The sequence below is a fragment of the Ranitomeya variabilis genome, chromosome 2 (assembly GCF_051348905.1).
Source record: "Ranitomeya variabilis isolate aRanVar5 chromosome 2, aRanVar5.hap1, whole genome shotgun sequence".
Classification (NCBI taxonomy): domain Eukaryota; kingdom Metazoa; phylum Chordata; class Amphibia; order Anura; family Dendrobatidae; genus Ranitomeya; species Ranitomeya variabilis.
In genome coordinates, this window is record NC_135233.1 from 622717875 (window position 1) to 622733427 (window position 15553).

A 15553-nucleotide genomic window follows, 5' to 3' on the forward strand; every position below is an offset into this window, starting at 1 on the left:
CGGCGTCCCGCTCCTTCCCCCGGACAGCTGGTCTTCGGTGCCGCAGCCTCTTCCTCTATCAGCGGTCACCGTTACCCCTGATTAGAGAAATGAATTATGCGGCTCCGCCCCTATGGGAGGTGGAGCAGCCTATTCATTTCTCTAATGAGCGGTCCCACGTGACCGCTGTACAGGGGAAGAGCTGCTGCACCCGGAGACCGTGGGACGGGCAGGGGGAGCGTCAGGATCGCCGGGACTAGGTAAGTATGCCTCAGCGCCCTCTCCCCCTCACCCGCCGACCGTGACTCGAGTATAAGCCGAGGGGACACTTTCATCCCAAAACAAAAATTTGGGCTAAAAATCTCGGCTTATACTCGAGTATATACGGTAGCTGTCAGCGGCGCCACGGACCGGCTGAAAAACCCCAACGGCCCGGTCCTGGTCCGCGGACCGGCGGTTGGGGACCTCTGCTCTAAAACGTACCCTAAGTCTCCTGAAGGGAATTACGCTACTGTGTTGGGTTAGCTTCGGACCCGTTTAATCGGAGCTGGTGGCAGCAAAAACGTGTGCACTGGACCTTGGGTGATGTTGTAGCGACTGCGGCATTAATAATTATTGTTCCTGCCTGAGTGGGAGTAGTTATCGCGTCGCTGCATCGTGCCCAATAGCCAGTATATAGCAGTTTGTGGTATATAGAAGAGCAGTGGGATACCTAGAATAAGCCCCTGCTGTAAACTAAGAGGTCAATAGCCTCGTGTGTGTCTGTTTATCACATTGTGGAGTGGAGGGATAACGAAGATAAGCCCCCCCTGCACATGTGATAGCCGTCTGTTGGCCTAAAGTCACCCCGATCCGTGACGTAGGGGTGACGGTCACGGTGTGGATCCCTGACATATTGGTGGAAGCCGTCAGGGGTTCGTGACAAATTGGTGGCAAGGCGGTGGGATATTAGAGCATTAGTGATTTGGTTTGAGCAATCATTCCTCTCACTAAAAAGTTGCAGAAAGTTCTTGCGAGGACTCTGCGCAAATAAGTTTGGAGAACGAACTCAGTGTTTATTAGTTGTGAGACAATTGTGTACTGGTAATTATCCCCTCCCTTTCTCTTCGTTTTTCTATCCTATCTTTTATTTGGCAACCATGGTTGGGCTGAGAGAAACCTTTTATGAGCAGCAGACCAGAGACACCCTTGTTGCCTTATGCAAGTCACAGCGCATTGACTTTGCAGGCAAAAACAAAAGCCAACTGGTCGCAGTTCTGGTGCAATGGGAAGCCGCTCTAGACCACTCACAGAGCCCAGAGGCCGCAGAAGCCAGCACCAGCGAACATGGTGCTGCAGCAGAGGTCCAACCACTGAATGCTGGCCCCGTTAGCAATCCGGGCGAATTGGACCCCCACCTGCAGGCGGGCTTGAAAGAATTCCCCGCTGACGACCATGAGGGACGTCGGCAGCTGATTCAGCAATACCGGCAGGAGGCTGAGGCCCGAGCCGAGCGAGAAGCCCAGCGAGAGGCAGAGAGAGCCGAGCGAGAGGCCCAGTGAGAGGCAGAGAGAGCCGAGCGAGAGGCCCAGCGTGCCGAGCGAGAGGCCCAGGCCCAGCGAGCCGAGCGCCAAGCCCAGCGAGAACATGAACTGGAGATGCTCCGGCAGGGGGGGATGCCTTCCTCCGCCCAGAGCCGTGAGCCCAGCAGCACTCAAATACCGAAGCCCCGGCTCGACCACTTTCCTGTTATGGAAAAGAATGGGGACCTGGACACTTTTCTGTGGGCCTTTGAGAAAGCCTGCAGACAGTACCGACTGCCTACAGATGAATGGGCACGATACCTGAAACCAGGGCTGAGAGGCAAAGCTCTGGAGGCGTTTGCTGCACTCCCTCAAGAACAAGATGGTGACTATGAGGCCATCAAGCAGGCCCTCATAGCCAAGTACCAGCTTACACCCGAGGTGTACCGTAAGAAGTTCCGGACCCTCCAACGTGGCCCACACGACAGTTACAGTGATGTGGTGCATGGACTGGGGACCCACTTTGACCAGTGGACCCAAGGACTGTCAGTGACCACCTTTGCACAGCTGCGAGACCTGATGATCAAAGACCAGTTCTTCCATCTTTGCCCAGCTGAGGTGCGACAGTTCGTGATGGACAGAGAACCCAAAGACGTGACGAAAGCAGCGCAGATTGCCGATGCCTATGAGGCCAACCGTAGATCGGAAGTGCGGAAGCCAGTCACCACCAGCTGGAGAGGGGGTAAGCCTGCAACCAACGCCAGTACCCCTGCCAGCCAACACACCAGAGGTCCTGTCCCCGTGGCCAACAGCACCAGACCTACCACCGAACTTCGCCAGTGTTACCACTGCAGGCAGCCTGGTCATATCAGTCCCAACTGTCCAGGCAAGCAGAAGAACCCCTCATCCAAGGCCCCAGGGCCTAATGCAGCAGTTCTTTTGGTGGGTGGTGTGGCTGGGAGGGTCTGTGACAACGTACAGCACGTCACTGTGGGAGGTCATGTTGCTACAGGCCTCAAAGACACCGGGGCTGAACGAACCCTCATCCGACCCGAACTGGCGGCCCCTGAAGAAATCATTCCGGGGAAAACCCTAACTGTCACTGGGATTGGGGGCATCAGCTGTCCCTTACCGATGGCCCGGGTTTATATTGATTGGGGTGCCGGGAGCGGGGTGAAGGAAGTGGGGCTGTCTGATAATTTGCCCACTGATGTTTTGTTGGGGACTGATTTGGGGAGGTTGGTTGCATACTACGTCCCTGACACCCCTTCCCAATCTACTAATGAGGGTAAAGTTAACCCTGACGATGATGATGATGGGAAATTGCATGTGTTACCTGACCATGCTTTATCTTGTAATGATGCATCTGTTAACCATTTTTTCCCTAGGATTGATGGTGAAAATGTTGTACCTGTGCCAGCTGAACCTGATAATGATTTTTCTGTGAAAGTTGATGTGTCCATAGGTACCAGAGTGCTCAGCCACATCGCTCTGCGGAGTGAGACGGCTGAGGAACCCCTGGCAGGGGCAAGTGTTGGTGCTACAGGAAATGGGGAGCAGCATGGGAACCGTGAGAAAGGTGATGCCATGCAATTGACCAGTGCCACCGAGGAAGGTAACTGGACCATAAGTAGCAATGCTCCTGAGGTGATGGGGGTGGATGGGGAGGTAGAGCCCATAGCAGCGTCGGCTGATGGGTCTGTAGAAATCCCCGGGGAGACAGCCTACGTAGCTGCTGTCACCCGCAGTCAGAGTGCCCGGAACGCAGATAACTGTCTGCCTTCCGGATCCTCCTCAGTCATCACTGTGACTGAACCAGAGGTGGACCCAGAGCAGGTCCAAGAGGGTTCCCGTGGGGAAGGGACCCTGACGTCGCTTCTGGCTTCCCCTAGCCAGGAGTTTCAGGCCGCTCTGCACACAGATGCGAGCCTAGAGAGTTTGAGACAACTCGCCGGGACGCGCTTCTCAGAGACTGATAAGGAGAAGGTGTTCTGGGAAGGAGGAAGGTTGTACCGGGAGACAGTACCTGGAGAATCACAAAAGGAGTGGTTGAGGGAAAGACGGCTGGTCGTCCCGCAGCAATTCCGGGGTGAGTTGTTGCGGATTGCCCATGAGATCCCGCTAGCTGGACACTTGGGGATCAGCAAAACTAAGGCCCGGCTGTCTCAACACTTCTACTGGCCTAAGATGGGGACAGATGTGTCAAACTACTGCCGCTCCTGTGTCACCTGTCAAAGAGTGGGGAAGGCGGGGCCTGCTCTTAAGGTTCCCCTGATCCCTTTGCCAGTGATAGAGGAGCCTTTCCAGAGGATCGCGGTGGACATTGTGGGCCCGCTGGCCGTCCCCAGCAGCTCTGGAAAGAGATATATTCTTACTGTGGTAGACTACGCTACCCGGTACCCAGAGGCAGTAGCTCTGTCTTCAACTAGGGCAGATAAGGTTGCGGATGCCCTGTTGGCCATCTTTTCACGTGTAGGATTTCCCAGGGAAATGCTTACTGATCAAGAGACCCAATTTATGTCTCGCCTAATGGAGGCTCTCTGTAAGAAAATGCAGGTCAAGCACCTGGTATCGAGTGCGTATCACCCACAGACCAATGGCTTGTGTGAACGCTTCAATGGTACCCTCAAACAGATGCTACGCATGCTGGTTGAGACACAAGGGCGCGACTGGGAGCGGTACCTCCCACACCTGCTATTCGCTTACCGAGAGGTTCCGCAGGCCTCGACGGGTTTCTCCCCCTTCGAGCTCCTGTACGGCAGGCGAGTCCGGGGACCCCTTGGGTTGGTAAGAGAATCCTGGGAAGAAGAGCCGAACCCTTCTGAAGTGTCCATAGTGGAGTATGTCATGCGCTTCCGTGACAAGATGGAGACCTTGACGCAGTTGGTGCATGACATGACGCAGGCTCAGGCTGATCAGAAGCACTAGTACGACCAGAACGCCCGGGAGCGGACCTACCACGTGGGTCAAAAGGTGTGGGTGCTGGTTCCCGTACCAATGGATAAGCTTCAGACAGCCTGGGAGGGCCCGTACGTCGTCCACCAACAGCTCAACCCGGTAACCTACGTGGTCACGCTTGACCACGCTCGGGGTAGGCGAAAGGCCTTTCACGTCAACATGATGAAGGCTCATCACGAACGTGAACCTTTCGTCCTACCGGTCTGCAGCACACCCGAAGACGGGGAGGAAGACACCCTCATGGACATGCTGGCCCAAGCCAAGGCCGGTGGGTCCATTGAGGACGTGGAGGTAAGCGCCTCGCTAGATGAACCACAGTGGTTGCAGTTGCAAACCACACTGGAACCCTTCCGGGTCGTGTTCTCGAACCGGCCTGGAAGGACTGAGTTAGCAGTCCACGAAGTGGACACCGGGAATCATGCCCCACTACGGCGAACACCCTATCGAATCTCTGACCAGGTGCAGCAGATTATGCGCCAGGAGATCGATGAGATGTTACAGCTGGGGGTGATTCGACGGTCAAAGAGCGCGTGGGCCTCACCTGTAGTTCTCGTGCCAAAGAAGGACCGGACCACCCGGTTCTGCGTGGACTACAGGGGGCTCAACGCCATTACAGCCGCTGACGCGCACCCAATGCCGCGCATCGAGGAGCTGCTTGAGAAGTTAGCTGGCGCAAAATACCTGACAATAATGGATCTGAGTCGAGGATACTGGCAGATTCCCCTGAGCCCCGAGGCGCAACAGAAGTCCGCCTTTATCACACCCTTTGGACTGTACGAGTCCACGGTCATGCCCTTCGGCATGAAGAATGCCCCTGCCACTTTCCAGCGGATGGTCAACCTCCTGCTTCAGGGACTGGAGAAGTACGCCGTGGCGTACTTGGATGACATTGCCATCTTCAGTCCCTCCTGGGAGGAACACCTGCAGCATCTCGAGGAGGTGCTCAGGCGAATTCACCGAGCAGGACTGACTATCAAGCCGGGAAAGTGCCAGATGGGCATGAGTGAGGTCCACTACCTGGGTCACCGGGTAGGCGGAGGCACCCTAAAGCCAGAGCCTGAGAAAGTGGGCGCGATCGTGAACTGGCCCACTCCTGGGACCAAGAAACAGGTGATGTCCTTCCTGGGCACTGCAGGGTACTATAGGCGCTTTGTGCAGCACTATAGTAGCCTGGCAAAACCTTTGATGGACCTCACCAGGAAGAAGCTACCCCACCACATCGTCAACTGGACAGATGGCTGTGAGGGGGCCTTCCAGGCGTTGAAAACCGCACTGTGCAACGCCCCTGTGTTGAAAGCAGATAGATAGATATAAAGAACCCGGCACTCAACTTAGATTGAACTTGAGGTTTTTTATTCCGTAGTACGAAAAAACTTTTCGGCCTAGTGTGGCCTTCGTCAGTTACTACAATATTGCAAAAAACAATAGATACATCTGTAAGTGCATACAATGTGAAACCAAAAATAATAACAGAAAAAAGAAAAACAGAAAAACCAAGGTATATACAATGAATCATAAGGTCATGATATAACAGTAATAGAAACACCAATAGGGAGCCACTTAGCATACCTAAACCCCCCTGATAGTGAATAGAGTACAGAGAGAAGTAGCACTGGTCATACCGTACTGAAGGATGACTGAGAATGACCTCAGTATGTGTGATAGATCCGTGGGTTAACACTAAAAGGGAGAGAGAGATCCGCTATGTAAACTATATTAACTATATAGTGTAAGAATATAGTGGTGCACATAGTGCAAATGTCCCCAGATGCTAGCCAATACCTTAATGGTGGTCCGCTTTAATAGATATAGCGCAGCTGTGAGCTGTAGAGAAAAGAGGGCTTTTATCCGGGCTGTTGCAAGGTATGTGGCATGCTAATCCCGCGCTGTGGGGACTAAGGGCAGTTGTGGCAGTGTTACCTAAAAGTGGCCGGGTCCTGACGCGGTGTCCACCGCTGTCGGCGGTCCACTACCTGGGGCACCGGGTAGGCGGAGGCACCCTGAAGCCAGAGCCTGAGAAAGTGGACGCGATCGTGAACTGGCCCACTCCTGGGACCAAGAAACAGGTGATGTCCTTCCTGGGCACTGCAGGGTACTATAGGCGCTTTGTGCAGCACTATAGTAGCCTGGCAAAACCTTTGACAGACCTCACCAGGAAGAAGCTACCCCACATCGTCAACTGGACAGATGGCTGTGAGGGGGCCTTCCAGGCGTTGAAAACCGCACTGTGCAACGCCCCTGTGTTGAAAGCAGTCGACAGCAGTCGACCGTTCTTGGTACAGACTGACGCCAGCGAGTTTGGCCTTGGTGCTGTGCTCAGCCAGGTTGACTCGGAGGACCAAGAGCACCCCGTGTTGTACCTGAGCCGGAAACTTTTGCCGAGGGAAGTGGCCTACTCCACCATTGAGAAGGAGTGCCTGGCCATAGTCTGGGCCCTGCAGCGCTTGCAGCCCTACTTGTACGGTCGCACCTTCACTGTGGTGACCGACCACGACCCTCTGCGCTGGCTAAACGCCATGTGTGGAACCAATGGCAGGTTGCTACGCTGGAGCCTTGCCCTTCAGCAATTTGACTTCACCATTGAACACAAAGCGGGCAGGGAGCATGGGAATGCAGATGGACTGTCCCGCCAGGGTGAACCTACTGAGGTGCGCATGGAGGCATACCGTGGGGTTCTACCTCCCTAGCGCACTCCAAAAGGGGGAGGTGTCACGATATGGTATGAAATATCATATAAGTTTAGTTCTCTTGGTAGCATGCTGTGGGCTAAGCCCCCCTTCTTGGAGTGATTCTGCAACAGCTTGTAGCTGCAAATTCCTGACTTACAGCTCACAAGCCCTCATCCCCCTCGCCAAGGTATTTACAACCGGCATTTCCTGTAGTGGAAAGTGACCAGCTTTAACTGGATTAGAAACTTCCAGAATCATGAAAGTCCTTTGTTCTATTTTTGTAAGATATTAGGCCAACCATTTAAGATAGGAACACGAAAATATATAGTCTTAATCTCCATCGGAGCATCTATCCAGCACTCTAAACATGAGCTTCTAACTCCATCAAATAAAGAAGTAGGGATTTCTCTTTAAATATACATCCCAAATAGGACATATTTGATCTCACTAGAATGCCAGCGATAATACGAGATGAATGCTGGGTGTGGTAGGATTATGACATGTTCTGTAGCGAAGTTACGGGCATCAGATATATTTAATGCAGTTAGTAAAACTGAAGAGGTAGGAGGGTTTGGAAAAGCCAGCCCTTTCTGTGATGTCACAGGCTGTAGGTTTTAAGTTTCAACCAGGCTTCCAGGAGTCAGTTTTTCAGTTTTTACCTGAGCTGTCTGTCTGCTGTCTATCCAGACCTACTGATGCATTTTGACAGATGGAAACTCCACTAGCCTGGTTGCCTGCAATGCTTTGAACACATTTAAGTGTTATTCTCATGTAATCCTTGTTTTCTTTTATATAATTACCTTGTACATATTTGCAATTGTCTCATTTGTAACATCTTTGTAAAATATTTTGATAAAGCACTGCCTAAATTTTGTGGGGTATAATATTTAAGATACCAGATTCTTTCTCCATGCTCTAAAACGTACCCTAAGTCTCCTGAAGGGAATTACGCTACTGTGTTGGGTTAGCTTCGGACCCGTTTAATCGGAGCTGGTGGCAGCAAAAACGTGTGCACTGGACCTTGGGTGATGTTGTAGCAACTGCGGCGTTAATAATTATTGTTCCTGCCTGAGTGGGAGTAGTTATCGCGTCGCTGCAGCGTGCCCAATAGCCAGTACATAGCAGGTAGCCGTTCTGGCGACTAATTACCCTAGGTGCAGTATCTAATCTGACCTGAGAGTAAGGGGGGGCGCCAGAGAGCTGCAAGTGTTAAGTGGAACTGTAAGCGGGATACATAAGTCCCTGCAGTTCGTGGTATATAGAAGAGCAGTGGGATACCTAGAATAAGCCCCTGCTGTAAACTAAGAGGTCAATAGCCTCGTGTGTGTCTGTTTATCACATTGTGGAGTGGAGGGATAACGAAGATAAGCCCCCCTGCACATGTGATAGCCGTCTGTTGGCCTAAAGTCACCCCGATCCGTGACGTAGGGGTGACGGTCACGGTGTGGATCCCTGACATATTGGTGGAAGCGGTCAGGGGTTCGTGACAGAGACATTCTCAGTGATGTCACCGCTGATCTCTAGTGATGGATAGGAGGCATTCTCAGTGATGTCACCTCTGATCTCTGGTGATGGATAAGAGGCATTCTCAGTGATGTCACCGCTGATCTCTGGTGATGGATAGGAGGCATTCTCAGTGATGTCACCTCTGATCTCTGGTGATGGATAAGAGGCACTCAGTGATGTCACCTCTGATCTCTGGTGATGGATAAGAGGCACTCAATGAGGTCACCGCTGATCTCTAGTGATGGATAGGAGACATTCTCAGTGATATCACCTCTGATCTCTGGTGATGGATAGGAGGCATTCTCAGTGATGTCACCGGTGATCTCTAGTGATGGATAGGAGGCATTCTCAGTGATGTCGCGGCTTATCTCTGGTGATGGATAGGAGGCATTCTCAGTGATGTCACCTCTGATCTCTAGTGATGGATAGGAGGCATTCTCAGTGATGTCACCGCTGATCTCTAGTGATGGATAGGAGGCATTCTCAGTAATGTCGCGGCTTATCTCTGGTGATGGATAGGAGGCATTCTCAGTGATGTCACCGCTGATCTCTAGTGATGGATAGGAGGCATTCTCAGTGATGTCACCGCTGATCTCTGGTGATGGATAGGAGACATTCTCAGACATGTCACCGCTGATCTCTAATGATGGATAGGAGGCATTCTCAGTGATGTCACCTCTGATCTCTGGTGATGGATAGGAGACATTCTCAGTGATGTCACCTCTGATCTCTGGTGATGGATAGGAGGCATTCTCAGTGATGTCACCGCTGATCTCTGGTGATGGATAGGAGGCATTCTCAGTGATGTCACGGCTGATCTCTGGTGATGGATAGGAGGTATTCTCAGTGATGTCACCGCTGATCTCTGGTGATGGATAGGAGGCATTCTCAGTGATGTCACCTCTGATCTCTAGTGATGGATAGGAGGCATTCTCAGTGATGTCACCGCTGATCTCTAGTGATGGATAGGAGGCATTCTCAGTGATGTCACCGCTGATCTCTGGTGATGGATAGGAGACATTCTCAGTGATGTCACGGCTTATCTCTGGTGATGGATAGGAGGTATTCTCAGTGATGTCACCGCTGATCTCTGGTGATGGATAGGAGGCATTCTCAGTGATGTCACCGCTGATCTCTGGTGATGGATAGGAGACATTCTCAGTGATGTCACCGCTGATCTCTGGTGATGGATAGGAGACATTCTCAGTGATGTCACCTCTGATCTCTGGTGATGGATAGGAGGCATTCTCAGTGATGTCACCGCTGCTCTCTGGTGATGGATAGGAGGCATTCTCAGTGATGTCACCGCTGATCTCTGGTGATGGATAGGAGACATTCTCAGTGATGTCACCTCTGATCTCTGGTGATGGATAGAAGACATTCTCAGTGATGTCACCTCTGATCTCTGGTGATGGATAGGAGACATTCTCAGTGATGTCACCTCTGATCTCTGGTGATGGATAGAAGACATTCTCAGTGATGTCACCTCTGATCTCTGGTGATGGATAGGAGACATTCTCAGTGATGTCACCGCTGATCTCTGGTGATGGATAGAAGACATTCTCAGTGATGTCACCTCTGATCTCTGGTGATGGATAGAAGACATTCTCAGTGATGTCACCTCTGATCTCTGGTGATGGATAGAAGACATTCTCAGTGATGTCACCGCTGATCTCTAGTGATGGCTAGGAGGCATTCTCAGTGATGTCACCGCTGATCTCTGGTGATGGATAGGAGGCATTCTCAGTTATGTCACCGCTGATCTCTGGTGATGGATAGGAGACATTCTCAGTGATGTCACCTCTGATCTCTAGTGATGGATAGGAGACATTCTCAGTGATGTCACCGCTGATCTCTGGTGATGGATAGGAGGCATTCTCAGCGATGTCACCTCTGATCTCTGGTGATGGATAGGAGACATTCTCAGTGATGTCACCGCTGATCTCTGGTGATGGATAGGAGGCATTCTCAGTGATGTCACCGCTGATCTCTGGTGATGGATAGGAGGCATTCTCAGTGATGTCACCGCTGATCTCTGGTGATGGATAGGAGGCATTCTCAGTGATGTCACGGCTTATCTCTGGTGATGGCGCCGCTGATCTCTGGTGATGGATAGGAGGCATTCTCAGCGATGTCACCTCTGATCTCTGGTGATGGATAGGAGACATTCTCAGTGATGTCACCGCTGATCTCTGGTGATGGATAGGAGGCATTCTCAGTGATGTCACCGCTGATCTCTGGTGATGGATAGGAGGCATTCTCAGTGATGTCACCGCTGATCTCTGGTGATGGATAGGAGGCATTCTCAGTGATGTCACCGCTGATCTCTGGTGATGGATAGGAGGCATTCTCAGTGATGTCACCTCTGATCTCTGGTGATGGATAGGAGGCATTCTCAGTGATGTCACCGCTGATCTCTGGTGATGGATAGGAGGCATTCTCAGTGATGTCACGGCTGATCTCTGGTGATGGATAGGAGGCATTCTCAGTGATGTCACGGCTTATCTCTGGTGATGGCGCCGCTGATCTCTTCCTGCATATACTTACATGCCCCTTATTTGTTCAGGTTGTCAGTGACGCTTCCTCCTGTGATTCGCCTTCGCTCTTGGATTGTCTGAGGGACAAGACTGAGGACGAGATGTCCGTGCTCTCCGGCTCTCTGGTGCGGGCTTCATATTATTTGGGCCCTTTGCCATAGTGATGGCGGCTGCCGGATGGGTCGGTAATGCAGTACTAGCCCTTTATTTCCTCGCTCGCAGGGTCACCTGTATTTTGCTGGACGTGTTGACGGGAGGTTTCTCAGCAGAACGGCGCTGGAGCTGCTAACTAACGGCACCGTGAACCCCGTTCCCTTCATTATCGGGATCAATAATCAGGAGTTTGGATACTTCATCCCGCAGGTACTGATCGCACTTATGTTGGGTGTGGACTGGCTGGGTGGGCTTTGCGGACTGCCGGTGCGGGAAGGACTTGCCGCCATTAGTGATCTGTACTTCGTGTCCACTGTCCAGGGCTTAAACATTACTGGACTGAAAGAAGGGATGTCGCGAGATCATGTGCAGCAGATCCTGGGCAGCGGGCAGCTTCTGGTGAGTGCGGTGCCCTCCGCTGGGGGCAGTGACCCGTCGCCTGGTGTGTCACTGAATGTCTGTGTTGTAGAATGTTCGGCCGGAGATCGTCTCCCTCGTGATGGACGAGTATTTCGGGAACAGCAGCAACCCCCTGACAATCAGAGACGGCTTCCTGGACTTATGTGGGGACATGATGTTTGTCATCCCGGCTCTGAGAACGGCGGCTTATCACCGAGGTACGAGGGTCTGACACCTGCAATCGTGGGTAGTCACCCCCAGAGCTGCCGAGCCACGTCCTCTAGTCACCCCCAGTGCTGCCGAGTCACATCCTCTAGTCACCCCAAGTGCTGCCGAGTCAAGTCGTCTAGTCACCCCCAGTGCTGCCAAGCTGTGTCCTCTACTCTAGTCACCCCCAGTGCTGCCGAGTCACGTCGTCTAGTCACCCCCAGTGCTACCAAGCCGTGTCCTCTACTCTAGTCACCCCCAGTGCTGCCGAGTCACGTCGTCTAGTCACCCCCAGTGCTACCAAGCCGTGTCCTCTACTCTAGTCACCCCCAGTACTGCCGAGCCGTGTCCTCTACTCTAGTCACCCCCAGTGCTGCTGAGCCACGTCCTCTACCCTAGTCACCCCCAGAGCTGCCGAGCCACGTCCTCTAGTCACCCCCATTGCTGCCGAGTCACATCCTCTAGTCACCCCCAAGTGCTGCCAAGCCACGTCCTCTAGTCACCCCCAGTGCCTCTGAGTCACGTCGTCTAGTCACCCCCAGTGCTGCCAAGCCGTGTCCTCTACTCTAGTCACCCCCAGTACTGCCGAGCCGTGTCCTCTACTCTAGTCACCCCCAGTGCTGCTGAGCCACGTCCTCTACCCTAGTCACCCCCAGTGCTGCCAAGCCACGTCCTCTACTCTAGTCACCCCCAGTGCTGCCGAGCCATATAATCTACTCACCCCCAGTGCTGCCGAGCCACGTCCTCTACTCTAGTCACCCCCAGACCTGCTGAGTCATGTTTTTTCCTCTAGTCACAGCCAGAGCTGCTGCCTTCCATCTACCTTTTATAGCCTGCAAACCTCACACCTCCCGGGTCATACATACATCATGAAGTTTGCAGACTCGATGATTTTTCTCTGCAGACTTCGGGGCTCCCGTCTACTTCTATGAATTTCAGCACCGACCCTCGACCTTCAGGGATCTAAAACCCGACTACGTGAAGGCCGATCATGGAGATGAGCTCTTCTTTGTGGTTGGAGGACCCTTCCTCGATAAAGGTTTCATGTTTTCTGGTGAGCCTATATATAAACAATAGGACCCAGCACTTAGGTATGGCCTAGAGCGACCAGACTATGGCCCCCCATCTATACCTTATAGGTGATTTCTCATATACAAGAACACATACAGGGTCTTTAGGGATTGTAGTATTTCTCCTCTATCTGTGGACAGGGAGGACTCACGATGCTGGTCCTTGAGGTAGATACTGGGACACTTAGAGTTAAAAAGTCCATTCGGTTTTTAGAGTACAGCATAAACAGCTCCCCTGGAACTTGGTAGCAGCCCGTCCACAGTCCTTACACATTGGGCTCTATAGTATTACTCCGGTCAGCATAACACAGATTACTGTCCGGTAACTGTTAGCGTCCACCACACAGGTTCCCAGACACCTCTTATCCTCAGAAGTATCCTATAACCACTTCTCACTGACCCCCAGTCAGTACCTCTCACGGTTGTCAGGCCGTCCTCGCCGGAGGTCTCTCACAGGCCTCCTTCCTCTGGCTCACACTAGCCAGCACTGCAACATGTGCCAAACACACAGGTTCCATCTTGGGTGGTCAGACACGCCCGCTTGGGTGGGTATGTAGGTGACTGGACCCCCCATCTCTCCAAGTCACCTGGAAGCCTTCCCAATACATAGTAATCCTCAGCAGTAGATCTGCTGAGCAAAACAAGCCCAGGCTTCCATCACAGGGCCACCCACCTCTGAGAAACATACCGCCCATCAATCACATGACCACCCGCCATACCACAGGGTTAATCACTGTTTTACATCCTGTATTATACTCCAGAGCTGCGCTCACTATTCTGCTGGTTGTTAGTGACTCTTGGCCTTCACACTTATCGCTGTTTCTGATTTCTTAGGTCCCGACACAGAGGAGGAGAAGACTTTGAGTAAATCAGTGATGAAGTATTGGGCGACCTTTGCTCGGGATGGGTAAGATATCAGTGTTTAGGGTGGTGTTTCCAGTGTGGATTCTGGGCAGATCCCCCTCGTGTACATGGATCCTTCCCACTGCCCCACTGTGACACTCCCTGCAGTGCTGTAACCTGGGAACCAACCACTGCGGCTGGAGGGAGAGGTCGGAGTGCGGTGCAGGATCCGTCAGGTGTCTGGGCGCAGTCTGTGCAGAGTTCTCTGCGGGTGACGATGAGCGCTGCTCCTACCAGACTAGCCGCGTCTTTCCTCAGTCGGGGACTTGGGTTTACATCTGCGGTCACTTCTGTCACCTTTGCACATTACAATGAATTTGATGTCGTGCTCAGCCGCCCATCACAATGACGCTCGACCCCTTTTCAAAAAGTTGGCGGTTTTTCCAAGACCGGAGGGAAAGCCGCAAAAGTCACAAAATTGGCGGCAAGAATCCAAGTTGTGCCAACATTTTGTAACATTTTAAACAGTTTCCACAGAATTCTGCTGAGACCCTGATGCTGTAGCGGACCCCCGAGCTTCAGTCCTCTACCGCCTACAGATTCTCTAAAGTGGCGCAAAATGCTGCCACTTTGTGGAGCGCGGTCTGTTCATAGGACAGGAGGGTCTGTAGAGTGAGTGATTGCGCCATTTCTCATCTTCTGCAGAGACCCCAACGTGCCGGGCCTGGTGCACTGGCCGCGATACGACCAGCAGGAAGGCTACCTCCAGATTAATGTGAACCCCCGCGCCGCTCACAAACTGAAAGCAGAGAAGTATGAATTCTGGACAAAGACCCTCCGAGAGAAATTGCGGTCTCTGTCCGGGGACGGCTGAGCGTTCACAGTCGGCCCCCCAGCTCGGAGTAATACTCCTCAATAAAGTGTCTTTCCTCTGATTTTTTGGCTCCTGATGATTTTCATAACAGGAGGAAAATAATCCCATGACCCCTGCAGAGAAGGGCGAGGATGAAACTCCGGCTGTGACCAGGGGCCCTCTTAGAGGGTGTGACAGCGACCTGGCCCGTACGTGAGGAGCCCGCCAATCCCAATTTTACCTGGATGTGCATCTCTGGGCGCACATTTTGGTGAAATGTATTGTGGCACAGAGACCTGGTGGCTCCCTGCGCTGCAATACACTCCGCCGGCCTATCAAAGGCTGACGCCAGATTGCCAGTGATGCCCGCTGAAGTCAGCTGCCGGCTAATGGGCTGACTACAGAAGAGGACGCCGCACAGGATGGAGGGCATTATACCAGGATGAAGGGCATTATACCAGGATGGGGGCGTTATACCAGGATGGGGGGTATTATACCAGGATGTGGGTGTTATACCAGGATGGGGGGTATTATACCAGCATGGGGGGCATTATACCAGGATGGGGGCGTTATACCAGGATGGAGGGCATTATTCCAGGATGGGGGCATTATACCAGGATGTGGGGTATTATACCAGCATGGAGGGTATTATATCAGGATGTGGGGCATTATACCAGGATGGGGGCATTATACCAGGATGGGGGCATTATACCAGGTGGGACATTATACCAGGATGGAGGGCATTATAAAAGGATGGGGGGCATTATACCAGGATGGAGGGCATTATACCAGGATGGGGGCATTATACCAGGATGGGGGCATTATACCAGGATGTAGGGCATTATACCAGGATGGGGGTATTATACCAGGATGGGGG

The 15553-nt window shown here is 52.5% G+C and overlaps 1 protein-coding gene across 2 annotated transcripts in view; it reads left to right on the forward strand.

Moving 5' to 3' along the window:
- The window catches only part of LOC143807404 (fatty acyl-CoA hydrolase precursor, medium chain-like), a 68563-nt gene extending 53805 nt beyond the window's left edge, over positions 1-14758 (forward strand). The window contains exons 7-13 of one of the 2 annotated variants that reach the window (XM_077288909.1): positions 11181-11276; positions 11374-11514; positions 11626-11703; positions 11774-11921; positions 12815-12964; positions 13815-13887; positions 14529-14758. In XM_077288909.1, the coding sequence (XP_077145024.1) occupies positions 11181-11276; positions 11374-11514; positions 11626-11703; positions 11774-11921; positions 12815-12964; positions 13815-13887; positions 14529-14697 (855 nt within the window). In that variant the 3' untranslated portion in view covers positions 14698-14758. The remainder of the gene's footprint in view (positions 1-11180; positions 11277-11373; positions 11515-11625; positions 11704-11773; positions 11922-12814; positions 12965-13814; positions 13888-14528) is intronic. The other variant, XM_077288910.1, reaches the window with a different exon arrangement.
- The last annotated feature ends 795 nt before the right edge of the window (positions 14759-15553 follow it).